The sequence below is a fragment of the Syngnathoides biaculeatus genome, chromosome 2 (assembly GCF_019802595.1).
Source record: "Syngnathoides biaculeatus isolate LvHL_M chromosome 2, ASM1980259v1, whole genome shotgun sequence".
Lineage (NCBI taxonomy): Eukaryota > Metazoa > Chordata > Actinopteri > Syngnathiformes > Syngnathidae > Syngnathoides > Syngnathoides biaculeatus.
The window spans coordinates 13971044-13999040 of record NC_084641.1 but is presented as its reverse complement, the minus strand read 5'-3'; the positions used below and the strand labels follow the sequence as shown (position 1 = coordinate 13999040).

The 27997-nt window shown below is 41.0% G+C and overlaps 1 protein-coding gene across 4 annotated transcripts in view; it reads right to left on the bottom strand.

Moving 5' to 3' along the window:
* Positions 1 to 5831: 5831 nt before the first annotated feature.
* kazna (kazrin, periplakin interacting protein a) overlaps positions 5832 to 27997 on the bottom strand; it is a 108319-nt gene continuing 86153 nt past the window's right edge. Inside the window, exons 6-15 of one of the 4 annotated variants that reach the window (XM_061834916.1) lie at positions 27019 to 27208; positions 25215 to 25351; positions 24436 to 24559; positions 13516 to 13724; positions 12791 to 12909; positions 11985 to 12216; positions 11787 to 11888; positions 9838 to 10004; positions 9573 to 9714; positions 5832 to 6768 (exon numbers count right to left, since the gene is read on the bottom strand). In XM_061834916.1, the coding sequence (XP_061690900.1) occupies positions 6610 to 6768; positions 9573 to 9714; positions 9838 to 10004; positions 11787 to 11888; positions 11985 to 12216; positions 12791 to 12909; positions 13516 to 13724; positions 24436 to 24559; positions 25215 to 25351; positions 27019 to 27208 (1581 nt within the window). In that variant the 3' untranslated portion in view covers positions 5832 to 6609. Of the gene's footprint in view, positions 6769 to 9572; positions 9715 to 9837; positions 10005 to 11786; positions 11889 to 11984; positions 12217 to 12790; positions 12910 to 13515; positions 13725 to 23143; positions 24560 to 25214; positions 25352 to 27018; positions 27209 to 27997 lie in introns of those variants that run through there. The other 3 variants (XM_061834909.1, XM_061834926.1, XM_061834933.1) reach the window with 3 other exon arrangements.

The window sequence follows — 27997 nt, the reverse complement described above, 5'->3', positions numbered from 1 at the left end:
CAGAGGAGAAATATAATAATTGATCAGTCTGGGAAGTGTTAAAAAAAAGCCATTTCTAAAGCTTTACGACACTGGCTTTGCTTAATTTTTAATGAATGCATCAACAGTACGCATTGATGTATATTCTGAAAGAGTGAATTAAAACCTCTCGATCAGGGGTGTCAAACTTGTTTTTGTCATGAGCCACATTGTACTATCTGGCCCCTGGGCCTTGAGTTTGACAACAGTGTCCTACATCATTATTTTGGAATTAACCACATACAGGTATTTGTTGATAAACAGATAAAATGGGATAAAATATAAAAAATTAAAAAATCACCATCGTATACCATGTACACAATTGTACAAATTGAGCAAATTTAATACAAATTGTAAATCTACAAATTGTAATTGTACAAATGTACACAAATGTACACAATTTAGACAATGCCCCATAAATTTCAACATCATTAATTGTTCAAAAGTCAGTGTTTGAAAATGTAATTATAATTTTAACCTTTTCAAAAATTTCAGACCAACCCAACTGATAGATTGCACCACAAGGTGGTGCTTTGAAGTCATATTTGGAAAACAAAATGTCATGTTGGATATGACAGCAAAATGTCAAATGACCAGAGTGAGCCAATCACAATCGTTGGCTTGGAATGAGAAAGTGATTGAAGAAAAAAAAAAAACGTCTAAGCTTCTGTAGCAATTTTTTCCCCCAATGTAATCATCACAGAAATTTCCAAAAGTAAGTAATTACACATTTTTTCCCAAGTTATGTAATTGTTTACAGTTAGCGACAATTTGTAATGAAATCTTATTACACGTAATTAGTTGCTATTCAATACTGTATGCAACTTAATAGAATTGTGAGTTAGAGTTCAGCATGTCGGCCTGAAAGTCGAGAGGTTTTGTTTTTGAATCTTAGTTCAGGTCTCCCATGTTCCAGAGATTACATGTTAGGTTAAACACTAAATCAGCCCTTGCCAACCTATTTAGTGCCATGGACCACTTTCATGTGAAGCAATATAATCGCAGACTGGGATAGAACCAAATAAATACAACCCACGAATGTACTACAGTGAAGAAAATAAGTATTCAAACACCCCGCTATATTGCAAGTTCTCCCACTTAGAAATCATGGAGGGGTCTGAAATTTTCATCCTAGGTGCATGTATACTGTGAGATAGATAATCTAAAAAGAAAAATCCAGAAATCACAGTGTATGATTATTTTAATGATCTATTTGTGTGATACAGCTGCAAATAAGTATTTGAACAGCTGAGAAAACCAATGTTAATATTTGGGACAGTAGCCTTTCTCTGCAATTACAGAGGTCAAACGTTTCGTGGAGTTGTTCACCAAGTTAGCGCACTCTGCAGGAGGGATTTTGGCCCACTCCTCCATACAGATCTTCTCTAGATCACACAGGTTTCTGGGCTGTCGCTGTCCCTCCAAAGATTTTCTATTGGGTTTAGATCTGGAGACTGGCGAGGCCACGCCAGAACCTTGATATGCTTCTTACGGAACCACTCCTTGATTGTCCTGGGTGTGTGCTTTGGACCATTGTCATGTTGAAAGACCCTCCCACGACCCATCTTCAATGCTCTGACTGAGGGAAAGAGATTTTTCCCCAAAATCTCACAATCCATGGCCGCGGTCATCCTCTCCTTAATACAGTGCAGTCATCCTGTCCCATGTGTAGAAAAACACTCCCAAAGCATGATGCTACCACCACCATGCTTCACAGTAGGGATGGTGTTGTTGGGATGGAGCTCATCATTCGTCTTCCTCCAAACACGGTTAGTGGAATTATGACCAAAAAGTTCAATTTTGGTCTCATCTGGCCACAAAACATTCTCTCATGACTCCTCTGTATCATCCAAATGGTCATTGGAAAACTTAAGACGGACCTTGACATGTGCTGGTTTAAGCAGGGGAACCTTCCGTGCCATGCGTGATTTAAAACCGTCACTTCTTAGTGTATTACTAGCAGTCACCTTGGAAAGGGTGGTCCTAGCTCTTTTTAGGTCATTGACAAAGTCCTATCGTGTAGTCCTGGGCTGATTCCTCACCGTTCTAGGGATCATTGAGACCCCACAAGGGTCTTGGATGGGTTTCCACTCCGATTGAGATTGCCCGCCGTGTTTAGCTTCTTCTATTTTCTAATGATTGCTCCAACAGTGGACCTTTTTTCACCAAGCTGCTTGGCAATCTCTCCGTAGCCCTTTCCAGCCGTGTGGAGTTGTACAATTTTGTCTCTGGTGTCTTTGGACAGCTCTTTGGTCTTGGCCATGTTACAAGTTTGAGTCTAACTGATTGTATGGGGTGGACAGGTGTCTTTATGCAGCTAATGACCGCAGGCAGATGCATCTGATTCAGGATAACACATGGAGTGGAGGTGGACTTTTAAAGGCGGACTAACAGGTCTTTGAGGGTTAGAATTCTAGCTGATAGACAGGCGTTCAAGTACTTATTTGAAGCTGTATCACACAAATCGTTAGAAGAAAATCATACATTGTGATTTCTGGATTTTTCTTTTTAGATGATCTCTCTCATAGAGGACATGCACCTACAATGAAAAATTCAGACCCCTCCATGATTTCTAAGTGGGAGAACTTGGAATATAGCAGGGTGTTCAAATTCTCATTTTCTTCACTGTATTTGTCATAAATGTCAAATGACTGCAGTTCTTTCTTTTCCATAAGCTAGTTACGTCTTGTATGGGGTAATTGGAGACAATGACACCCCAAGTGTGTAATTTACTCTATGTCCAGTTTGCTCCGTCAGTTAGGTATGGTTGCCATCATTGTAGAAAACCCCTTAATGCTCGCACAGGGTGCCATTTGGTCCTGGACCGCCACTGCAAATAGCACACCTCACACAACTTGAATGTGCAAACATTTGTGTCTGCACAAACAGTCCAACATAAGCAGAGTTTATCAGAATTTACATACCAAAACATGCTTTAGCGCTGAAAGCGAGGTGACATGAAACAATTGCAATTGGTGGGAAAGAAAGCACAACTTCCTCAGTATAGGTTGTTATCATCAATGTTTGCTGTTCTCACGTTGGTCATCAAGTAACCACAAGGATCGAAACTAGCATCCTTTCTATTTTCCTGATGCCAATTTGTTCACTTTAGAGGCTTGCACCCACAAAGCAGCCCCATTTTTAAGATGTGTTGCTTTCTAAGACAAACCCAAAGGCCCGTTTGGCAGTAATGACAAAAGCAGTCGGACTCAGGCCACTGCATTACATTGTTCTGGTTGGAGCATTTCTTCCTCCTCACGCTGTTATCTGCCTTCTCTGTTTTACGTCGTATGCAGGAACAGTGACAGGAAAGCACAGGCAAAAGCCTTGATTGCATCTTGCGCTTTTCCCTTGAAGCAAATCATTAAATCATACACAAATTAAGCTTAGGTCTTGTAGTCACTTGTGTTTCTGGCTTGAATGGTTTCCTGTGCGATGTCTGAGATGGTGGCCTTCCAGGTCTATTGTCAACAGTGGAGGGGCAGGGTTTGTGTGTGGGGTGGGGGGCAGATAAAAAAAATTACCACCTATCAAACTGAGAATCAAGAATACATGAGTTGCAATCTCACATTGTAAATCTATTTTCTCAAAATCTATTTGAGGTCGGGTGGGTATTGGGGGGAGGAGCAGCATTCGGCAATTGGCCCTGTCACCCATATCAAATATCTGTACACCCCTGTTTGTGGTCATGTAATTTTGAGTGATCTATTGAAAAAGGAGGCGTTATTTGTATAAAATTACTTTTCTGACTACTGAAAATATTTGTTTTTTACTCACACCACTGTTATGTTTGTTTGGTATACTAAAATATTCATGGGTCAATGTGATTCAAATTACATTAAGTGCATCAACTATATATATTGAAAAAACAGTTTAGATTTTTTGTGAATGATTTAAATAGTTAAGTTAAATAGTTGAAATAGTTTTACGTAGTAGTTTGTACAGCTACATATAAACAAAAACATTTCCACATAAAATATATTAAAACTGAATTACTGATAGCTTTATAAAAATCACTTAAAAGCAATAAATATTTTAAATGTATTCAAACAATGTCAGTCTGTGGAAACTTTCCAGACAGAGTCAACACTCAAATGTCTGTCATTTCATTTTGAGCTATGTCACCATGAGAAAGCCCCAAAGTTAAAGAGTCATGGTGAGTAAGAGAAGGAAGTTGCAACACTCGAACGGGGAATTGAGTTAACCTGCAACTGTGATTTGATATGTGCGTGATTCATGAGAATGCTATAATGTGTAATTTTATTTCCTTGACAAGCTTCAGTTAAGTGTCTCGTTGCCTCTGATTTGTTATCGTTTCCAAACAATCCTTCCAACAGCAGACCATTTAAATAGAAATAATGCTTCAAAGTCAAACTGCTGCAATAATAAAACATTTCTTCAGTGTACTTTATATGCATTGTCCTAATTAAAGAGAAGCATATTATTTTCCTATGTCTGTGGCATGCCATTGTCACAATGCCCCAATGATCAAGAATTACAGTACACTTCAACAGCACTGTTTTGAAGATGGGGCAGTGTCTCGTGTGTCCAGATGATTGCTCATCCTGCCTGATCCACTGCTGGGCCAGTAGGGACAAATTAGCATCGAGGAGCGGTGCTAGCGTACCTGTACATTGAGGCCCAAACAAGAAAAGAATTTGTGACACAGAAGCCTCCATAAAGACAGCATGGATTCTATTTCTCCTGACAGAGGCAGAACTTCATCAGCCCACACAGTGAATTGCACTTGTCAGATCTGTCCATGTGGGGCATGCGGTAGACAAATTGGCCAGTAACCCCACCCCATGGACAATGTTACAGAGAAAGAAAGTATGCGCATGCTACTGGGTGGTGAGGCTTAACTGGAATTTTTACTTAGTTTTATTAATTACTTTACGTAATTATGCATTTTTGCCTCTAGGTAATGTTTTATTTGTTTTCCTGTAATTTCTGCACATGAGTGACCGCAGAAATTAGCTCACAGAGATATATTGGTCCAAAGCATATTTCCTTCCTAATTAATGTCATTACCACAAACATTCAATAAACATTGCTAACTGTTAAACAAGTGTAAAAAATGAATAAATAAATAAAATGAAAAATATTTTGATTTTAAAGATTTTTTTTAAAAACTGTTGCATTATACAGCTAAATGAAAATAAAATTACATGAAATTTGCCCACCCTTGGTACAGACTATGCTCCGTGGAGCTGCATTGGAAATAGATTTTTTTTTTAAAGACAAATTCAGCCATGGTATAATGTCCAACCTGTTTCCAAAATACATTGATTTTGTAATAGAACAATCTTCTGACATAGCCAGGTGGTGGGGGGGGGGGGGGTAAAGGAGGTGGAACATCCCCTGCTGCGATTTGATTGTGTAGTTTAACACCTGAGAACCACTGTCCACAACTCGTTGTGTTGAAAGTGATTGTAGCTGATGCTACTCTAATTATTTAGCCGCCCCGACCAGTACTGGCTGTGTGAACGCACACTTCAGACATGGGAGGCAACAACCTCAATCGGTGAGTTCTGTCGAAACACCAGCTCCGATGTAACTGTTCACAAGAAATGCTCTGTGAAAGTGGGTCGCATACCAGAAGAAAGGGGAGTATGTGAACACAGCTGGCTTTGCGATGCATATATATATATATATATATATACATATATATATATATATATATATATATTTTAATCTATTATACCGGTTAACTAACCTAAAAATCGAGATAAATTTCCTGCTCTGTGGTCATCACTGAAACTTTCAGGTACAATAGACTTATAGATATGCCCAGGGAGCTGCAGTGTAAATGGATGAACTTTTTTTTATTATTGTAATTTGATGACAAAAAATGCCCTTCCATCACCTGTTAAAAGAATACAGTACAGAGAAATGACAAATATGGATCTGTATATCTCAAGTCAGTTATCTTTCAAATCATTTTTATTACAATCCCCATCTGAGATCGTCTATTTAGGATGCCGCATTATTCCTTTTGAGTGTCACATTTACCACCTGTGTCCACTTCCATTTCCTGCTGGTTGTAACACAGCATACAAACAGTAACACCTCACATTTATTTGATTAAAAAAAAACAAAAAAAAAAACAAAAACAGCTTCACCTTTCATACAGATCTTGCAGTCTTTTGGTAGTCACACAAACGTTTGTCAACAACTCCGTGTGTGTGTGTGTGGGGGGGGGTTGCAAAATGAATATGACCATCAAACACACAATTATACTTAATATTTTGTGATTTGAGATTTGTTACATTTACAAGGCATTGCAAACGGCAGCGCTGCAAAGAAATATGTATAATAATCATTTTACATTAATAAGACAATTTTTGTCATCAAGTACCCCGTTTAATACTAATCCATCATATAAATTCTATTAATCCAGATAAACAACAAATACAAAAATGATCAACAACCTTCAGTTCTCCATATTTTGATTCTGCTTAAAAACAAAATATATTCACAATGTCGCCGTTTTCTTTTACAGAGACACTTGAACAAAGAAGTGCAATCTGTTGTCAAAAAAATTCATCTTCATGCCCCGTGAGCAGTCGTCATGTTGCACTCCCAATAATCTCACACATTGGTGACACCGATGTTGGCGTAAGCCCTGATGGGGCTTCCTTGTATCCTGGGAGGTGTTTGCTCTCTGACTTCACGAGGTAGTGAGCCATAGCTGCTGTGGTAGCTCAAGTCTCGCCCATTGCGTGCTTTTGGGCTGAACCCCGTTGGCGGCTGCAACAAAAATAAATGCTCTGTTTATAGGGTTGGGGGGGTATGTTACAAACCCAATAACTATTTTTTTTTTTTATTCTGGAAAGTGGGCAAAAAACAGAAATCAGAAAGGGGCAAATACTTTTTCACGGCGCTGTACCTGCTCTTGGTCCAGCCTCCTGCATCCTCCCTGCTACTACGGACCACCCTCACACCTTGGATTTCTAGACCCCCTACTACCCCAATAAAATCCCTACCAACTGCTTCATCTGTCTGACTGCTTTTGGGTCAAGTCTCAAACCATTTGGTTTCATACCGTCACACACATGAATACAATGGGCTGAGCTTACTGTCTGACACAAAGAGTCTTTTGGCAAAAAGTATAAAACTGTAAACATTAGTGCAAACATCAACAGTGCAAGCAGCTGTTTATCTAAAGCCCTCAACATGGCCATTAAACAATGAAATAAAGTACTTTATGTATGAACATGATTTCAGAAAGAAAATACAGTAATCCCTCATTTTTCACTGTTAATTGGTACCAGATCCACCCACAAAAAGTGAAAAATGGCAAAGTCGGGGAAAATGCCTTTTTTTTGTTGTTGCTTCATTGGTCTATGTTGTCACGCTGGGGATGGCACAATGCCTTCCCTGTAATATACAGTACAGTACTGTACTAATGTATGCTGGCATTTTTTAATTTTTTTTATTTTTGCTTCTTTGGTCCTTGTCGTCTTGCTCGGGAAGCCGCGTTATATCCTATCAATGTGGCTTCCCGCTAAAGTACTCTACACTAATGTATGCTGCCATTTTTTTTTTTTTTTTGCTTCAATGGTCCATGTCGTCCGGGAATGCCGCATTAGTACGCAGCGATCTGGCTTTTTTTATGTGTATGTGTGTGTGTGTGTGTGTGTGGTGTGTGTGTGTGTGTGTGTGTGTGTGGGGAGGGGGGGGTGTCTGAAAATCCGAGGGTAGGAAAGTAGATCCACCGGTAAAGTGAGAGTTTCGCTTTTTGACTTAGCTCCTTCTTTACCGAAATGGACCTATAAAAAGTTCGCATCACTGCAGACACTGCACCATTCCACCTGACGAGGTTCCATATCATTCTTCCATCACTCATGAACAAGACACCAAGATACTTGAACTCCTCCACTTGGGCCAGGGTCTCATCCCTGACCTGGAGAGGGCATGCCACCTTTTCCTGACTGAGGACCGTGGTCTCAGATTTGAAGGTGCTGATTCTCATCCCAGCCGCTTCACACGGGCTGCGAACCACTCAAGTAAGAGTTGGAAATCAAGGCTTGATAAAGCCAACCAAACCAAATCATCTACAAAAAGCAGAGCTACAATACCGAGGCTACCAAACTGGATCCCGTCTATGCCTTGGCTGAACCTATAATCTTGTCCATAAAAGTTCTGAATAGAATCGGTGACAAAGGGCTGTCATGGCGAAGTCCAACTCTCACTGGAAACTAGTCCAACTTACTGCCGGCAATGCGGATCAAACTCTGACACTGGTTGTACAGTGACCAAACAGTTCATATCAGGGGGTTCGGTACCCCGTACTCCCGAAGCACACCCCACAGGACTCCAGAGGGACACGGTTAAACATCTTCTCCAAGTCCACAAAACACATGCAGACTGGTTGGGCAAACTCCCATGCACCCTCTAGCACCCTGTCGAGGGTGCAGAGCTGGTCCACTGTTCCACGGCCAGGGCAAAAACCCCATTGCTCCTCCTGAATCTGAGATTTGACTTCCCTCCTCTCCAGCACCCCTGAATAGACCTTACCAGGTAGGCTGAGGAGTGTGATCCAATGCAGTTGGAACACACCCTCTGGTCCCCCTTCTTAAAAAGGGGGACCACCACCCAGGTGTGCCAATCCAGACACACAGTCCCCGATATCCACGCAATGTTGCAGAGGTGTGTCAAACAGGACAGCCCCACAACATCCAGAGCCTTTCAGAACTCATCAGGCGAATCTCATCCACCCCCAGGGTTATTTGCCACCTCGATGACCTCTACCTCAGAAATAGGAGAGCGTGCCTCAGAAAACCCAGACTTCCTCATGGGAAGGCGTGTCAGTGAAATTGAGGAGGTCTTCATAGTAATTATCCCAACCTACTCATAATATCTCGAGTTGAGGTCAGCAGCGTCCCGTCTTCACTATACACAGTGTTGATTGTGCACTGCATCTTGAACCACAACATACAGGCGTCAATTTGGGGGGGCAATAAGTATACCCACACCTGCTCACCTATCACCGTAGGCAACTCCAGAGTGGAAGAGATTTCCAACTCCTGCCAAGAGGGCTGGTACCAGAGCCCAAGCCATGTGTGGAGGTGAGCCCAATGATACCTAGTCAGAACTTCTCAACCTCACACACTAGCTCAGAATCCTTCCCTGCCAGTGAGGTGACATTCCACATCCCTAGAGCCCATTTCTGTAGCCAGGGATAAGATCACCATGGTCCTTAGCCTTTTGGCCACTACCCAGCTCCAACTGCACCCGGCCCCTATGGCACCTCCCACAGGTGGGAGTCTATAGGAAGTGGGAGTCACATTAACCTTTCGGCCTGTGCTCGGCCGAGTGCAATGGGCGCATGCCAGGCCACCAGGTGCTCACCTTTGAGCCCCACCTCCAGACCTCTGAAGTCAGAGACAGTAATATTGTAATATAGCGAATCCATTTCAAATGACAGTGACGTGAAATAAAGTATTTTTTCAGTTAACCTCTGAAGCCCCAGATTGTTACGTAAAGAAATAATTACATTTACATTATTGTGTTTGGTGATAATGACAAGATGATGTCACTGGGGTTCTCACCTTGACAGCCCTCCTCCTCAGCGACCCCTCATCATCAGTGTGTCGACTCGCAGAGCCGGGCGACCTGCTTGGGGAGTGTTGCCGAAGGGGAGTCGGTGGTGTCCCCAAAACTAAGCACTCAAATTCCTGTTTAGAATCCTCCCTGTAAAGTTCAAGACAAATTTAACATTACTAACACCTCAATAACTCTTGTTTATGCATACTCAACGATGTGTGTATAAATGTATTGGAAGCCAGGACTAAAATTAAAAGCTAAACGCCTTACCTGGCTAAGCCAATCAGATTTGTCAGTTCTTCCTCGAGGTGTCTGCGAACCATGTGCTTGCTGCTGGGAATTCCCATTGTTGTGGCCAAGGTGTCACTGGAGAAACTGGGATCCAGTACCATGACAGCTCCGTGGACTCCAGTACTAGCGACGCCATTTGCATACTCCTGCACAGACGGTCAGAAAGGCAGTGAGCAGTTCAAATGTAGGCACAAAAACAAGTGAATTCAGTTTCAAATTGCCCATTGCAGTGGAAAATAAGAACTTGATGAAATTAAAAAGTATACACATTAAAGCACAATGTGGTGCCGGGCGGTCTCCAAGACAAAAAAATGGTCCCTGGTGCTTGAATACATTTGTGAAGCACTTGAATAAGAAATATTTGCCTTTTGGATATTAACAGCATAAAATGCTTTTGTACGCAGGAATGTGTAAAGTGGTCCTCGATGATTAAGTAAAACTAATCTAGCATTTTGCCTGTGAGACAAACCACAAGCCTTATGATAAGGTAGGTGAAAAATTATGAAATTATTGAAAAGTGGTCAATATAATAAAGGAACCAATATTTCATTACATCCATCCATCCATTTTCTTTTGTCGCTTATCCTCACGAGGGTCGCGGGGAGCGGTCGAGCCTATCTCAGCTGTCATCGGGCAGGAGGCGGGGTACATCCTGAACTGGTTGCCAGTCAATCGCGGGGCACATCAAGACAAACAGCCGCACTCACAATCACACCTAGAGGCAATTTAGAGTGTCCAATTAATGTTGCATGTTTTTGGGATGTGGGAGGAAACGGAGTGCCCGGAGGAAACCCACACAGGCACGGGGAGAACATGCAAACTCCACACAGGCGGGGCCGGCATCGAACCCGGGTCCTCAGAACTGCTCCGCCTATTTCATTAGAATATAATAAAAATTTTCATCCATTTTCTGTACTACTTATCCCTACAGTGTCACAGGTGAGCTGGAGACTATCCCAGATGAATCAGAAACAAGTGTTGTTTTCTTTTCTTTTCTTTTCATCCTTCCATCCATTTTCTGAGCCACTTATCCTCACAAAGGTTGCAGGAGTGCTGGAGCCTATCCCAGTTATCTTTGCACAGGAGGTGGGGTACACGCTGAACTGGTTGCCAGCCAATCACAGGGCACACAGAGATACAGTGCCTTGTGAAAGTATTCAACCCCCTTGAACTTTTCAACCTTTCGCCACATTTCAGGCTTCAAACAAAGATATAAAATATTTTTTTTTTGTCAAGAATCAACAAGAAATGGGACACAATCTTGAAGTGGAATGAAATTTATTAGATATTTTAAACGTATTTAACAAATGAAAAACTACCAGTTGATCCTTGACAAAAAATGTAATTTTATATATCTTTATTTTTGAAGCGTGAAATGTGTCAAAAGGTTGAAAAGTTCAAGGGAGCCGAATACTTTCACAAGGCACTGTAAACAATACATCCTCTCAATCACATCTAAGCGGAATTTAGAGTGTCACATTCATGCATGTTTTGGGAATGGGGGAGGAAACTGGAGTGCTCGGAGAAAACTCACACAGAGAGAGGGAGAACATGGGTTTAGGGTTCAGGGTTAGACTCCACACATGCGGGGCCAGGATTTAAACTCCGGTCCCCAGAACTGTAAGCCAGAAACTCTAACCAGTCACTCCGCCATTCCCCCTCTTTCCTTTCCATTTGTTTGCAAATATCAACCATTATTATTTTTTTGTTTGACTATTTATTGAGTTTGATTGAAGTATTCTCTGTACATGTAGATTCAAAAACCAAAAGCAAAATCTACAACACATCATTCCATATGTACAATAACAGTATGCTGTACTATACAATACACCATTTTATTTCCTGTGATACTTGTACATCATGGCTAAATCTATTGACATCTATGTGTAATATTTTAATATGTTTGTGTTTACTCTCTCTATCCTCACCTTGAGGTCAATCTCTTTAAGCCATTTAATGACACGGTGAGAGGTCCAAAGCAAAGGATCCGTATTTTGGTGCTCACACTGTATCCGGCGCGCCTGGAGTGCCTGATGAGCATTTCAACAAGCACTTTTCACTCAAGTGAGAGATTCTCCTACTTTTAAAGGTCAGGTTATACTGTGTGTGTGTGTGTTGCCACTTACGTCCTTGTCAAATTTAAGCAGGTGCAGCAGCTCGATGCCCAGCAGCAAGCTGACCTGGTGGAACTTTTTAGAGATGTTGAGGTGACGTTCAAGGTCACGACGGGTGAGGGAGTGGAGCATACGTCCGTCCACCAAGTGGGTGTGAAATGCCTGTGAGTACTGAGGCAAGCCTATGTCGCTGAGCCAGGCCTTGGCAACCCAGTGGTGGTCCATGTCTGCAGCCTTGGACAATCTGCACAGGGGCATGATATGCATCAGTCACCTCAGACGATGTTTTACAGTACCTCTTAGAGTCCAAGAGGTTTAAGACTTAGACCCACCCATGCTTGTGAATGGTCAGACATACACATTTATATTGTGAATACAGTGCACGCAAATAGATGGCCATACTTGCAATAGGCGGGAAAGGCACAGAGTACGTATATTGAACTTAACCATCAAACTCGATTGAACAGAATCCAAAATAACGACAGTGTGGATTCATTTGACCTCAGGGCTGCTGTGAATGTGATTGTGAATAGTTGCCTGTTTCAATATGTGTCATGTGACTGACTGACAACCAGTTGAGGGTGGAATCCGCCAGTTGCCCATAGTCCCTGTGATCCCCCCCCAACTGGACAAAAGTATTAAACAAGGATGGCTGCATCTGTTTTAATAGGGTAAACTGATTTATATTTATTAAGACAACATTGTTGTGGTATTTATAAATGTTGTGTAATCGGTTGGACCAATACCAAAACGGACCAGCAGATGTAATGCTCCCACTGCCATGTAACTCAATACAAAGTTTGACAGGCCGTTCTTACCCTCTTCCATCCTCAGCCTCCCTGTAGTCTTCAATGGCCAGACGCAGTTTACGACGGTGCATGAAACTGGTCACGCCCAAACCAAGCTCCAGATCTTCATCCGTTAGGCCCAATAATACCTAAGATACAAACACATCAACCCAACAGTGCTCATTGGATACGCCACCTGCAGCATGGTAACATTTTTTACGTTGTAACGTCAGTGATTAATCATTATGTTGGAAACATTTGACCCGTGGTATGTGCTTCCACTGTATCTGCATGCTGAGATGTCAGATTCATGTAATACATCACAATTATATTAGTTCTTTTAATTGTCCCGAGGCTAAGATGTGGTTTGTTTTATTTGCTGCTGTGGTTGCCATGCAAAGGTACCCACTTTAATTTTTGTTTACAGCAATTCATTGGTTTACATATCAACCACATATTTGTGGTTCAGCATTTGTGCATTTGACTATACAGTATTAAGATTTCTTTTTTTTTTTTTTGGAACCAATCCTAGATTATTTGCTGAGAAACTCCCCTCGTCACTGTTTTTTAGTGTAATCTGCTGACAAAAGACACTAAAGTGATTTGAGGGGTTTCATGTGGTGCTTGGTTCCCAACCTGTGGCATCTGTGGGCAATGTTTTAGGGGTGAGGGCCTCAATTCTGAATTGTTGCTATTCTTTCAGGACTCTGTTGCTACTGCCCCCATGAATAGCAAGGGCTCCATGTATACCTTACCTTGCCACTCTTGACGTTCTCCGAGCAACTGCGCATGTACATGGGCATCGCCATGACAACCTCTAGCCAGGCCTGCACGGTGCCCGCCCTCCACTGGGACATGGACGTGGTCTTGGCCAGCTCCACCAGCTGCAGGCGGTCCAGCTGCTCCTCGGGGCCGTCCGGCAAGCTGAGACTGAGGCGGGTGGGGCTACCGAGGCTGTCAGAGTCTGGGTGAGGGGGTGAATGAGGGGAGGGAGAGTAGGGGGGATGGGGCATGGAGATGTGGGTGTTTTGGTTGGCAGTGTGAGTGACGGCATAGGTGGCATTGTGGGCCTAGCTACCATTGACATCACACAAGGTTGATTTACAGCAGGGGTGGGCAAACATTTGTTCTTAAGAGCCACACTACATTTTTTTTTTGTAATAGACAGGTAAACTACATTATTTGTGTTTATTCCTTCATTTTTAATTTTTTTTCATAAGATTAACTGATCAATTATTTAATTAAATCAATGTAAAAAATGATGAAAAGCATCCATCCATCCATTTTCCTCACGAGGGTTGCGGGGCATGCTGGAGCCTATCCCAGCTGTCAACAGGCAGGAGTTGGGGTACACCCTGAACTGATTGCCAGCCAATCGCAGGGCACATCGAGACAAACAGCCGCACTCACAATCACACCTAAGGGTTATTTAGAGTGTCCAATTAATGTTGCCATGTTTTTGGAATGTGGGAGGAAGCCGGAGTGCCCGGAGGAAACCCACACAGGTACGGGGAGAACACCCAAACTCCACACAGGTGGGTCTGGGATTGAACCCAGGACCTCAGAACTGTGAGACCAACACTTTTAGCTACCATGCATCCCTGATGAAAAGTAGTTGTGTAAAACTTAATTTTAACAAATTACTCTAAATTTAAATATTACTAATGAGCAATTTAATTACAACCAATCAGCAGTAGCTGGGAACTTAATTGCTGTAATGATTGTCAACTAACTAGTAATAATAATAATATTCATATTGTAATATTAATAAAATACTACATTATGGCAAGGATGATTTTAGCAATAAGCTTAAACTAATTAACAATTGTACGTGAGAAATAATTGTTGAATATGTTTTTATTGTTTTACTGAACTTAAATCTTCCAAATAGAATTTATTTGGAATTTGCGACGTTTTCCTTACAGTACAGGATTTATTAATAATTTCCATATATATCTCAGCTCTAGTTTGAACACTGGCAAATTAACATTTTTGAACCCGGAATTATTGCAGTGCTTTTTTGTCATTCCACTTCTTGTTCAAACGCACTCTTTACCTTGCCTTACAAGAAGTTAAACTACCACTGCAAGGAGGATTGTCTTCATTTTGAGTTTCAAACAGCTTTAGCCAGAAGGTGGCAATGTGGAGCCAATAAATTGTCCAACAGACAAAGTAAAACCGCCTCACCATGAGTCATGTGCTCGCCACTGCAAAGTTCTTATCTCTAGGGCATTTCTTAAAAATTATAAATAAATAAATAAACAAACAAACAATTAAATAAAAAGATAAATAAATAAATAAAAATGCTTGCCGCCCGTCTACCTATAAAGCATTGTCAGTTTGATTCCTAAAGAAAGTTACACATAAAATGCTGTTGGAAAGGGTGAAAATTAATCTTAACTGACTCACATAGATCAGCATCCATCATTATGTAATGCATGTACTGTCATTATGCTAAGAGATGCTATTAACCAAACCAATATTGAAACATCAGGAAGTAACGTCAATAAGCTTGTGCACAAATGTACATAATTCCAATTATATAAAGCGGACATTTCCAGATGAATTCAAAATAGTGGCCTGGTCATCATCAGGACCCAACATGGCCACATTTCGCACAAGTACAGTAAAACAAGAACCCCGTTCATTTGGTAAATATGACACACCTAAAATGGTTAAGGTCTCAGTTTCTCTGCCTAATCGTGACTTTGAAGTTTCAATGTTCTTCAAGCAAAATATTTTTCACATCGTCATGATGTTTGTAAAATTCTGAGAAAAAAAAACCTGAATTTTATGGATTTTGGAACAAGACTGTAACATCTTCAAGGTGGACAAACCGAAGGGTAATGCATACTTTTCAGATGCACTGTACATCCCGACAAGTATTGTTGCACTCTGCTGTCACCTACACGCACCCTCAAAAAAGTGTTACAGCTTTAGTTAGGGTTAGTTGCATTCCATTTATCCAATCACTATGGAAGAATCTGTGGTGAGTGGAAACCTGGAAGATCTTAGACGACAACACTATCCCACTGGGCACCCTACAATTGTACACGAAGTGAATGTGACACTATAATGTGTGGAAAAATTCAAAGCTCCCTTTCAGGGTTTAGAGGATTGTTTTTGAGCTCGTGGGTCGGGACCCAAAAATGGGTCAAGGAAACCATTAGTGGGTCGTGGACAGGAAATTTAAAAAATTACAGGGGGTCCACTGTTCGTGACAGTGCCAACATGCACGGTTTCGAATTCGAGGTGACGAACGGTGAGCAAATACTTTGCGCAGTGGTGTTTGTAGAAATCTGCCAAAAGTAGGTACACACAAGGGACCACCGTATTTATCATTTACTACATTTCAGAGAATGACTTAGCATTCTGAATTTGGGTTAGGGCGCTGCCATAAGAGCAGAACTCCATTGTAAACCGAGGATGCCTAGCAATGAAATATTTGCTAGGCATCCCAGGCTTGCTTTTCTTTAGGTAACTAATCCCCCACACGAAACATTCCGTAGAGGTCATGTCCATCCTCAGAATTTTATGCAATCGTTTAGTAATGTTTGTATGATTTAAAATAATAATAATACTACCCTAAAACATGATGGAAAAGTAATCCCAAGACAAAAAGTTTAAGGTGAAAATTCTGGATGAACCTCAATGCAGGTGAACTTAATTTGACCTTCTCTAAACCTTTGGTTGCACGTCTTAACTGTTGAATGTTTCACCCACTCTATTTTCAGCACAACTTGCTGCTCTCCTCCAAGGAGCTGAACAACATGTCCTGAAAAGCATGAATGAACCAATGCATTTCCAAGGCCGTTTAGGTCGATGCTTTTCTGTGACTTTTCAACCTGCTGATAACGTGATGACTTTGTAAGATCACCGGCCTTTTTCCATCTTGATCTCCTTGATGTAAAAATGGGAACAGCATGACGAGGAGGTATTAAAATACCAATTGTAATTGAAAGGAAAGAAATTTACTAGGCGATGGCTCAAGCATTTTTTTTTCCATGTGGCTATTTTTCTGGCCTTGGATAGCAAGATGCGCCAAAAGAATGGAACATGAAAAAGTTAGAAATGCATTCAAAAGTTTAGACAATGTCAAATTAAGTTCAGCTGCAAAGGTTATTGTTAATGCTTGAAATTTTAAACAGAAGCCCAATGTATCAAACTTTTTTCGAGTCATTATTTTTCATATGTACGTTTTCTTTGTTGCTCTTGACTTGTACAAAAGCAGGTCATGACTTCGTGAAAATAAGAAAATGCAGGTCCCAGGGTGACGGGAGTTGAGAACCACTGTGTTAGTGCAAAGGAGTTACAGTACGTCACGTGTTTCCAGCATGGTGTCCTTTCCCTCTCAATGTCATCTCCGATTGCAAGGCCAGAAAGCAGAACGGCAAAAACGTGCGCTCACGTTTGGAAGGAGAGGAAAGGAGGCCATTTGAAAGCATCCTTGTACACATGCACACAAAAGGCACACAAGATTAGAGCGAGCCGGAACAAATGAACACACACACATTAAGACACAGGGAAAGAGAGGACAGCCACATGAAAATTCAACATGTTATTTTTATTATAAAATAATCTCATTTTATTTTGATTTTACTTCTTCCCTGTGATTCATTTTCTTTACTTTAACCATGCATTTTAAAATGATACTGTACATGTACATATCTCAGGACTTCACGACTCAAGTCCACTCCCTGCTGGACCGCTGACATTTTGAAATAAAATGTTTCAATAAGTCTTCTTTTTTTTGTTTTGTTGTACCATTTACAAAAAACATCTGAGCAAAAACAAAACACAACAACAACAAAAAAAAAAGACAGGCTCAAAAACTTTAATATGACCTCTTTGATTCTTCTGAAAGTTGGCAAGAGAACAAAACCAACGCCGTACTATTTCGTGAAATATGTAGGACTGCTTATACGTACAATCCAATATGTAATTGCTTCTAAAGCTTAAATTTCACAGAGTAAGCTTTGTGTTGAACGCTCCCACTGGTCCACGTACTCACTCAGTAATGTGTGCAGTCGGTAGTGTTGCAGGGGAAAGTGAGATTAGATTAAGACAAGAGATTTCCTGGGGACAAGGCAGTGCAGACTCCAGCTCAAACCCACAAAAGCACGCAAATTATCGGACCACTGTCATTGTCTTTCACTTGAACAAATGCCATTATTATCCTTTGGCACAACTTTAATTGCTTTTTTTTCCCGTGGGAGTGTGTGTTTCAATACCCACGTCCAAATAATTGCTTGCTGCAGTGTTAGAAGAAAAAAAAAAGTACAAAAATGTGGAAGAGTGTTAATTACTGTAATTAATTAGGACATTTGATACCGTGTTCTTTCTTTATTTAGCTTCATTATTCTTTAATATACAATGCAGCAATCTAGACAACTGGTTAGAACATCTGCCTCACAGCTTTGAGCAACTGGTTTCAGAGCCATCCTCGCCTGTGTACAGTTTGCATTAGGGATCGGAAAAAAACGCTTACTTTCATAATCGGTTTTAACCGAACACCTGTAGCAAAAAAACGATTAACCAGTTTTAAAATCGGTACCATTGTGGTGTTTACATAATTCACCCGCGGGACCTCGAGTTGGGGTGCGGGGTTCCGCACGGACTGTTTTTGTTGTTGTTGTTCTTCCGGAGTGACGAGTTCACAGAGTTCCCGCCGTTATGAGAGTAGTGTTTTGATGTCTGCCAATAAAACAAGTTTTGTTCCTGTGTCCGACACTCCGCCTCCGACTCCTTTTCTCCGGCGCTACACCATCGATCGTTAATTTACTCCGCGGTAGTTTGTATACAATATTGACAAACAAGCTTGTTGAATGTGGCTTTCAACAAGGCACTCGTGTAAGTTAAATTTTCGTTATTTTTTTTGTAAAAATGTTTAAATGTTAACATTCTTGAAAAAAGTGGAAATCATATTGAAAAAAATAACGCAATGTGGAATACCAGAACTGGAAGAAATTATTGGAAATTGTAACCGATTTCAAAAGTCCGATTACGGTTTCAGTTTTAAATAATCGAAAACCGGTTATAACCGATTGATTGTAACCATTTGCGATCCCTAGTTTGCATGTTCTCCCTGTGCCTGCATGGGTTTTCTTCGGGCACTCCGGTTTTCTCCCACATCCCCAAAACATGCAGGGAAGGCTAATCTATGACTCTGAATTGCCCGTAAGTGTGAATATGAGTGTGAATTATTGTTTATCTGTATGTGCTCTGCGATTGGCTGGTTACCTGTTCAGGGTGTACCCTGCCTCGTGCCCAGTCTGCTGAGATACCTGCTCTGTTTTTAAGATTAAACAGTTCCAAAAAGTTTAACAGAAATCGATTTATACAAAAACTGAAAGAATATTTTCCATTGGAAACAATGTCAATCAAATAATCCGTTCCATACACCCAGAAATATGAAGAAAAAAATACACATTATAGACAGCTATTGTTTAACGTCTAAGAATGTGAAATAAATATAAACGACTAATTAAATGGATTGAGGGTATTGTTTGGAAGGCTAATACACCAGTCGTTTTTCGCTGAGTTATTCATTGAATTGTCGGTCCTTGTCGTCTGGCACGAAGAAATTTCGTTGACCTCATATTGGCCAATTCAACAGCCACAATGAATAAATACGGAGAAATATTTCCTAATAATGTGAAGGGTGATGCTCACTAAGGAGAACAATCAAAGTGATGCATGCGCATTGGATGCTTTGTGCGGGGGCTCGATTCGGGGAAGTGAATCGAGGGTCATGTGGGCAGGTGGAATAAGTTTGGTATGAACTATTTTTTACCATATGAAAACTGGAACAAAATTTTGGTGAAAATCTAAAACTGAAATTAGGACGTACGAAGAAAAATGTTCCACTCTATGTAGAAATGTATAACATTTTCAGCAGGAGTGTATTAGTGCATGCACAACAATATTTTGGTGCTCATTCTTCATTTTTTCCTTTGCTTTCTACTAATTTCTTAGTCACTATGCATGTCTAATTTGGTAAAGAATGGATGACGTTCCTCACCATTTGACAATGGATAGATCCACGCAGGGCGCCTCAGCCACGCCTAATTAGATACTGTTGCTATGCACCCCAAGCTAGAGATCAAATTGGCGGACAAAGTGCGGCCGAAGAATGTTATGAGCGATTCATTAGAGCGAATTCCCGCTAAAATTTCTGTATCCTTTCTGCCCATGGTATCAGAAATACTGACAAAGAGTGTACACAAAGGCCTGAAATACTTTCAACAGGAATATATTCATAATGTCAAGGTTTCCCAAACGGGAACGCCAGTAAACGTTTCTGCAGTGTGTTGGCCGTCAATGCGAAACAATCAACCACCTCATAAACTAATGTTGGACATTTCTGATGCCTATTGTTAATGCGATGCAGGGTAAGTTTGCATTTTTACGCGACATAAACATGTCGATTCAAAATACCTATGTTCATAGTGGATAATTAATTTACATAAATTATGGCACCATGCGTGTCCTCTATCGGTCTGAATGTACAGTGAAGAAAATAAATATTTGAACTCTCTGCTATATTTCAGGTTCTCCCACTTAGAAATCTTGGAGGGGTCTGAAATTTTCATCGTAGGTGCTTGTCCACTGTGAGAAATAATCTAAAAAGAAAAATCCAGAAATCACAATGTATGATTTTTTTTAATTTTACAGCTTCAAATAAGTATTTCAACACCTGTCTATCAGCTAGAATTCTAACCCTCAAAGACCTGTTAGTCTGCCTTTAAAAGTCCACCTTCACTACATGCATTATCCTGTATCAGACGCATCTGTATGAGGTCGTTAGCTGTATGAAGACACCTGTCCACCCAATACAATAAGTAAGACTCAAACTTGTAACATGGCCAAGACCAAAGAGCTGTCCAAAGACACCGGAGACAAAATTGTACAACTCTACATTGCTGGAAAGGGCTACAGAGAAATTGCCAAGCAACTTGGTGAAAAAAGGTCCATTGTTGGAGCAATCATTAGAAAATGGAAGAAGCTAAACATGACGCTCAATCTCAATCGGAGTGAAGCCCCATGCAAGATATCTCCTTGTGGGGTCTCAATGATCCTTAGAAAGGTGAAGAATCAGCCAGGACTTGGTCAATGACCTTTACAGATCTGGGACCACCCTTTCCAAGGGGACTGTTGGTAATAAACTAAGACGTGTTGGTTTGAAATTATGCATGGCACGGAAGGTTCCCATGCTTAAACCAGAACATCTCAAGGCCCATCTTAAGTTTACCGATGACCATTTGGATGATAAAGAGGAGTCATGGGAGAAAGCTTTGTGGTCAGATGAGACCAAAATGGAACTTTTTGGTCATAATTCCACTAACCATGTTTGGTGTAAGACGAATGATGAGTTCCATCCCAAGAAGACCATCCCTACTGTGAAGCATGGGGGTGGTACCATCATGCTTTGGGGGTGTTTTTCTGCATATAAGACAGGACGACTGCATTGTATTAAGGAGAGGATGACCACGGCCATGTATTGTGAGATTTTGGGGAACAACCTCTTTCCCTCAGTCAGAGCACTGAATATGGGTCATGGCTGGGTCTTTCAACATGACAATGACCCGAAGCACACAGCCAGGAAAACCAAGGAGTGACTCTGCAAGAAGCATATCAAGGTTCTGGGGTGGCCTAGCCAGTCTCCAGACCTAAACCCAGTAGAAAATCTTTGGAGGGACCTGAAACTCCGTATTTAGAGAAGATCTGTGTGGAGGAGTGGGCCAAAATCCCTCCTGCAGTTTGTCCAAACCTGGTGAACAACTACAGAAAATGTTCTGACCTCTGTAATTGCAAAAAAAGGCTACTGTAACAAATATTAACATTGGTTTTCTCAGGTGTTCAAATACGTATTTGAAGCTATATCACACAAATAAATCCTTTAAAAAAAAAAAAAAAAAAAAAATCAGACATTGTGATTTCTGGATTTTTCTTTTTAGATGATCTCTCTCATAGTGGACATGAACCGACAATGAAAATTTCAGACCCCTCCATGATTTCTAAGTGGGAGAACTTGCAATATAGCAGGGTGTTCAATTACAATGGTACCTTGGTTTTCGAACATCCTGGTTTTCGTACAAATAGGTTTTTGAACAAAAAATTCGATTTTTGTACTTTGGTTTTCGAATGAAAATCGGTATTTGAAAACCCCGACCAGCTGATCCACGACGATTTGTTATTATGCTTTCGAATGCACCCCTGAAAAAAACAAAAAACATGTAACAAGCATGACCGCGCGCTTGACTCACACACTCCTCTGCTCGCGGATGTTTCCTAGTACTGTAGTGCCTTTTTTTTTTTTCTTCAAATTGAGCAACATTAACCCCCGATCATGGTTTCAAAGAAGGAAAGTGGAACTGCTGGTGCTGAAAAAAGGAAAGTGGTGCGTAAAACTGTCAACTTCAAGAAGGATTTGATAGTCGAGCAGAAATTTGCTGCGCGTGTTTCTGAGTCATTGAATAAGTATGGCATGGCGAAATCAACGATCAGCACCATTCTGAAACTCAAGGATGGCCTCAAAGCAAGTGATGTTGCTAATGGAACAACCGTCTTGACCAAGCAAAGGCTACAGATCTTGGAGGAAGTCGAAAAGTTGCTTCTTATTTTCGTGAACGAGCAGCACTTAGCTGGGGATACTGTTGGCAAGGAATGGAGGAGATGTTGTCAGATGAGGCTGAAGGCAGGAAGGATGTCTCAAGTGCTGATATTAAAGCTATCTGCACTAAATGGAACGACATCCAGAATTTTCTAGAACTTAATCACCCGAATAAAGCTCAATGCTGCAGAGCACTGCAAAATGTTAATGATGTTGTTATGAGAAAGAAAAAAAAACGACAGATTCGCTCTTTGTGAAAAAAGGGGCGAGTCACCCCCACTGAAGACATCTGAAACTGTTGTTTTGCATTGCTTTTTTCTTTTGTTCCATGAACCGGACATCACCCCCCCCCCCGACCCCCACCATTGCTTGTTTAAAGTATTCTCCACTTTTGTTCATAAAAAAAAGGTTTACAAGGCAGGGGACCGAGTCGCTACAGATACGGCAATGCACTCCCAGCTGAGCATACTCTACTAGGCTAAAGCATACATTTTAAGAAAAAAATAAATATATTTCTTAAATTATTTAATTAGATAAAGTATTTAAACTATACATGTATTTCTACTATGCAGTTCATTATAAGGAAAAGCTAAGAAAAAAAATCACAAACTATTTTTTGGCTTGGAACACATTATTTCATTTTACATTCCTTGTAATGGGAAAGCGTGCTTCGGTTTTTGAACATTTTGGTTTTTAACCAGCCTTCTGGAATGGATTGTGTTCAAGAACTAAGGCACCACTGTACTTATTTTCTTCACTGTACGTACTGTACACTTAAATGTAGGCCCAAAATATTTGTATTCACGTGATGTGTTTGATGTGCTTGAGAGCAGAGCTGAGGAGCAGCTGGAAGCTTTGAGTTTTGCCCGGCTCAGGTAGAGGTTCCTCCTTCCTCTACAGGTGTTACACGGACTAATTGATTAATTTACCTTGGGACCGACGGCTTTGTGCTGATTTATCTTCGATACGTTCAGCTGGTCGTCAGCTCGGCCACAAGCCTTAATCCACCGTTTGCATTTATCTAAATTACGCTATGGGGTGGGAAAGTGCACCAGATATCCTCCCTGTAATTTCTCTGGATAGCGCTCGTCTCCATTACATGCTTCCCAGCCACATCGAGGCACCATATTTCAGAATCGAATATAAGCAGGACTATACACTCGCAATTCAGAGGCTAAAAGTAACTAGGCAGTCTCTTTGTTTGTGGGTAAAAGATCGCGGCTGTGGACAGCATGGGCGGAGTTCAGAAAATGACGCTCACTGATGGGTCAAAAGGGAGCTGTCAATCATTCTCACTGATCCATCCATTGGAGTCAAGAGTGTAGCGGGAGTAACTGACCTCTCTTTTCTTGAAGGAGACAATTGTTAATTCATCTTACGGACAGTGGAACCAGAGACGCATGCGTTGTGGGACAGGAGCTCCAGTATGTGCATGCATAGCACAATACGGCACGTACAAGCACTTCTATCTGAACAGATAGAAATCACATTTCCCACGATTCCTGCTGGGCCTCGTGTTGCTAGGCAACATAGTACCCTGAATGGTGGATTCATTCCGCTAAAAGAGGTGCTTATGCATTTTTTTTTTAACTGTATAGAGAATGGGATGGATTTGAGCTGCATGTCGCCCACAGGAAAACTGTCCTCATCATGACAGGGGGGATGAACCAAGCAAGACAGTAAATGAGGGAGAGTTAAAAGATAGTTAAGGTTACATATCAAAAATGAGAAAAGCCATTCAGGACAAGGAGACATTTACACACACGCAAAGTGCACCTCAACTGTCGTTATTTTCACGTACAGCAGTCCTTTAAGTTTGCAGTTGAGTGAAAATCAAAATAGAGAATTGAAAATGAGGTCCACCATGTTGTCGCGCTCTATTTACAGGGATGTACATGAATACAGGTGCAATGTGCTAGGTCACACACACACAACTTCATACATGCTCTCGGTCACGCACACATAAACACAACGCCGTCCTCTGACCATTTTCTCAGAGGATCTCTGTGTGGCTTTTACCAGTCTGCGTCCTCCTCTATGTAATAATCGGGTGTTGCAGTACCATCAAACAGACCCGGGTCCAGAGACTTGCGCTGCTTTCCTCGGGCAAAGACTCGCGACAAAGAGCCCAGACCCATCTTCTCCTTCTTCTTCTTACACTTCGCCACCTCCAGATCTTCTAGAGACTGAAGTACAATCAAAAGGAAGGTTGAAGAAGGGGGGGGGGGGTATTCTTCTGATAAATACCACAGCACAAGATGTGAGGTGACTGACTCATCATGCTGCCAGGCGAGTACGTACAAACGCAGCGAAAAGCCCGCTTCCACCAAGCACAACAGCTTGACTCACTTTGATGCGACACCTGCCCTGCATGCATTGGGGGCAGCAGTATATCTCTAATATAGCGTTTCTTAACCTTTCTGGAGCAAAGGCACAAGTTTTATACCCGAAAACATCTCCTGGCAAATCACCAAACAAATAAGTTATAAAAAAAAAAATTCACAGACCACCCAACCTTCGATGATGGAAAACGTACATTTAACGTCTAAAAAAAATTCTAATAAAGTGCGACTGAAAGCACAAAATGCAAATTTAATTTAGAAGATCCACCAACGCAAGGCACCATTGCTTGCAGTACGGATGAGTTTGGAGCACGTAATGTTTATCCCGCAAAACTGAATCCGCACTATACGTATAAAAAACAATATAGCATTTGGAAATAAAGTTTATGAAAGATTGGAGATTCAGTGTGTGTGTGTGTGGAGGGGGGGGGGCGTTCTTGCGTGACCACTCAGGGAAGGGGCAGTGTTCGGATTTGCGGCGTTAGCGGGCATCTCTTACATTGCAGAGAGAGTGAGTCCGATGACGTGGAGAGTTGATATCACTAGGTGTAGAAGACCTGTCTCCCTCCACGGCCGAGGCGTCAGAGATGATGGAGGGCTGACGCGAGTGGCACGGGCTCACCCGCACAGCAGCCACTATATAGGATGACAGTGTGAGGGGAGGGGACTTACAGGTGGGCTTTGGCACTGAATGTAACAAAGTGGCAAAATGGGATTCTTGTGACATTCTTTACAGTCCTACTCAGACATAATCCGAAATCAAAAGCCTGAAATTACATGTAGTTGCCAAGCAACAGTGAATGACTGTGTACCAGTGAGATTGTCACACTAACTGGGATTTTACACAATTTTCTTTTTTTTCCCTGCTTGTCCGTTTACTTAGTTTTTGTGTGTGCTTATCTTTTTTTTTTTTAATTTACCAATTTGTCCAGCACAGAACACAACACAACACAACACCAACACAGTTGGGATTGAACATCTAAAGTTTTTTTGTAGTCCACTATGATGTAATGAATATCGAGTTGAGGGAAGTCAACAAATTATATATTATAAATATATATATATATATATATATATATATATATATATATATATATATATATTTTTTTTTTTTTTTTTAATTTACCAATTTGTCCAGCACAGAACACAACACAACACAACACCAACACAGTAAGGATTGAACATCTAAAGTTTTTTTGTAGTCCACTATGATGTAATGAATATCGAGTTGAGGGAAGTCAACAAATTATATATTATAAATATATATATATATATATATATATATATATATATTTATTTATTTTTAACCACAGTACTGCAGTCCCCAACCTTTTTTTGTGCCACAGACCCATTTCATATAAAGACATATTTCAAGTGGCAGCCATTACGTTAAAAAAAAAAAAAAAAAAAAACAATAACACACATTATGCTAATTGTAGTTGTTGTAATTAGTAGGGGTCCTGCTCATGTTTCTCTTCAACAAACTGTCCAGTCTCATCTTCTTTCATAATATAAAGAACATCACAGGCATCTTCCAAAAAATGTAGCATTTTTCTCCTTCACAGTTTCTAATGACTTGTGCTTACAGCACTAATGTCTGGGATAGGATTAACCCTGACCCACATCACATTTAGGAGATAAAGATGGAGTTTTACTTATGGCCGCGGCTCTCGTTCCTTGCAGTGAGTGCGTTGCCACGCCAGTATGAATATTCTATGACTAGCGATGACCAGAATAACCACCTTTATTGAGGTTGACCGTTATGCTATTCCACTAGCCACTTATATTTTTGTACTATGTGCAGTTGGGCTGACATTTTGCTGCTCCACAGAGAGTTGTATTCAGGCGACATCAGCAGACAGGAATTGTAAATTTCCCGATTAGAATATGAGATGCCAAAAACATGGGATTAGCAATTTGTTGACTTCAAGCATTAAACATTAATGAAGAGGGTTGTAGTTGATTTGTCGAGTAGTTGACTAATCACTTCAACTGCTACACTGATGTACTATAATTGTAATTTGCATCGGTGCACACCTCACATTGGTCCACAGCAGCAAACTACAATCACAATTGAAAACACCATTGGATGTCAATGGAGGTCTACCTCCAGAAATGTCCTGTAAGCAGATAAAGCCTTCCTCTTAAGGTGGGACGGTGCACGACTGCATGGTGCAAGGTATAGTACATAAGTTAGCCCACTGCTTCATCCAAAAAGCACAAGGAATGATGGGTAATAGCATGCTCACAAGTGCACATGGTGTAAATGGGTGCATGCAGCCGGTTACTGACGCTACCTCTACCTTGTCTGTCGGTGGGATGGCCCGTATGCACATAGAGGGTCTGCTGACTCTGTCTGATGGCGGCAGTGAGGGGAAGGTCAGCCTGCATAACCCATTCCTGGTTGTTGCCGTTGACAAACGTTTCTGTTGGCATCGCCAGTGAGTGACGTTTCGGAACATCCTTGGTCAGGGTTGCGAGTGACTGTTTGGCCTTGAGACAGGTGAAAACACACAAATTTAGGTTACTGACCATTTGTATAGTTTCCACAGCAGCAATGAAGATTTGGCTCTGTTCAAGTCGCCACTTTAGTTATTTAAAAGTGTACTGGAAATAAATCTGAAATTTGCACCGCAATCCCAGTGTAGGCTATTGGGCTATAAAATGTGAATTGGTGATTTTCTGTATGAGTAGTTTAAAGCATATTCCATACCACAACCCATGACCCCAAAACACTATCATCATTTAAAATGCATCTTTAAACATTACATGATTTACAGATGATTTGATTTTGAAAAAAATGCTCCTTAAGTGTGTGGATGGCGACACATGTCGCTTTTGCAATGGTGAAAATGAGTGATCGTCAAGCAATGTTGAGAAATCCGTCATTTGTTAACTTGAGCTTTTTGATTGGCCCTCAGAAGAACGAAAAAATATACACGTGGAAAAGACTGGCCATTATTTCTGTTTAGCTAAGCTGAACATCTTTCATTCAAAGTTCTTAGTTTCTAAGTGGAGACACTTCATTTCAACATTCTTCCTTGACACCAGTTACTTCTTTCCTATTAGGCTTTTGCGTCACCTTGTATCCCACTGGGGCATTACAGAAAAAACACAAAAACATGCAACAGTTTCCACAGGGAAAAAAATAGGCAAGGGCTCCTTGTAGTATTTTTTTTTAATAAATGTTAATGAATGTGTGTCAAAGTTACAGTTCATGCTAACTTGTTGTCCAGTTAGTCATTCAGTTTAGTGGACGTGGCTGGCCTATGTCAATTTTTT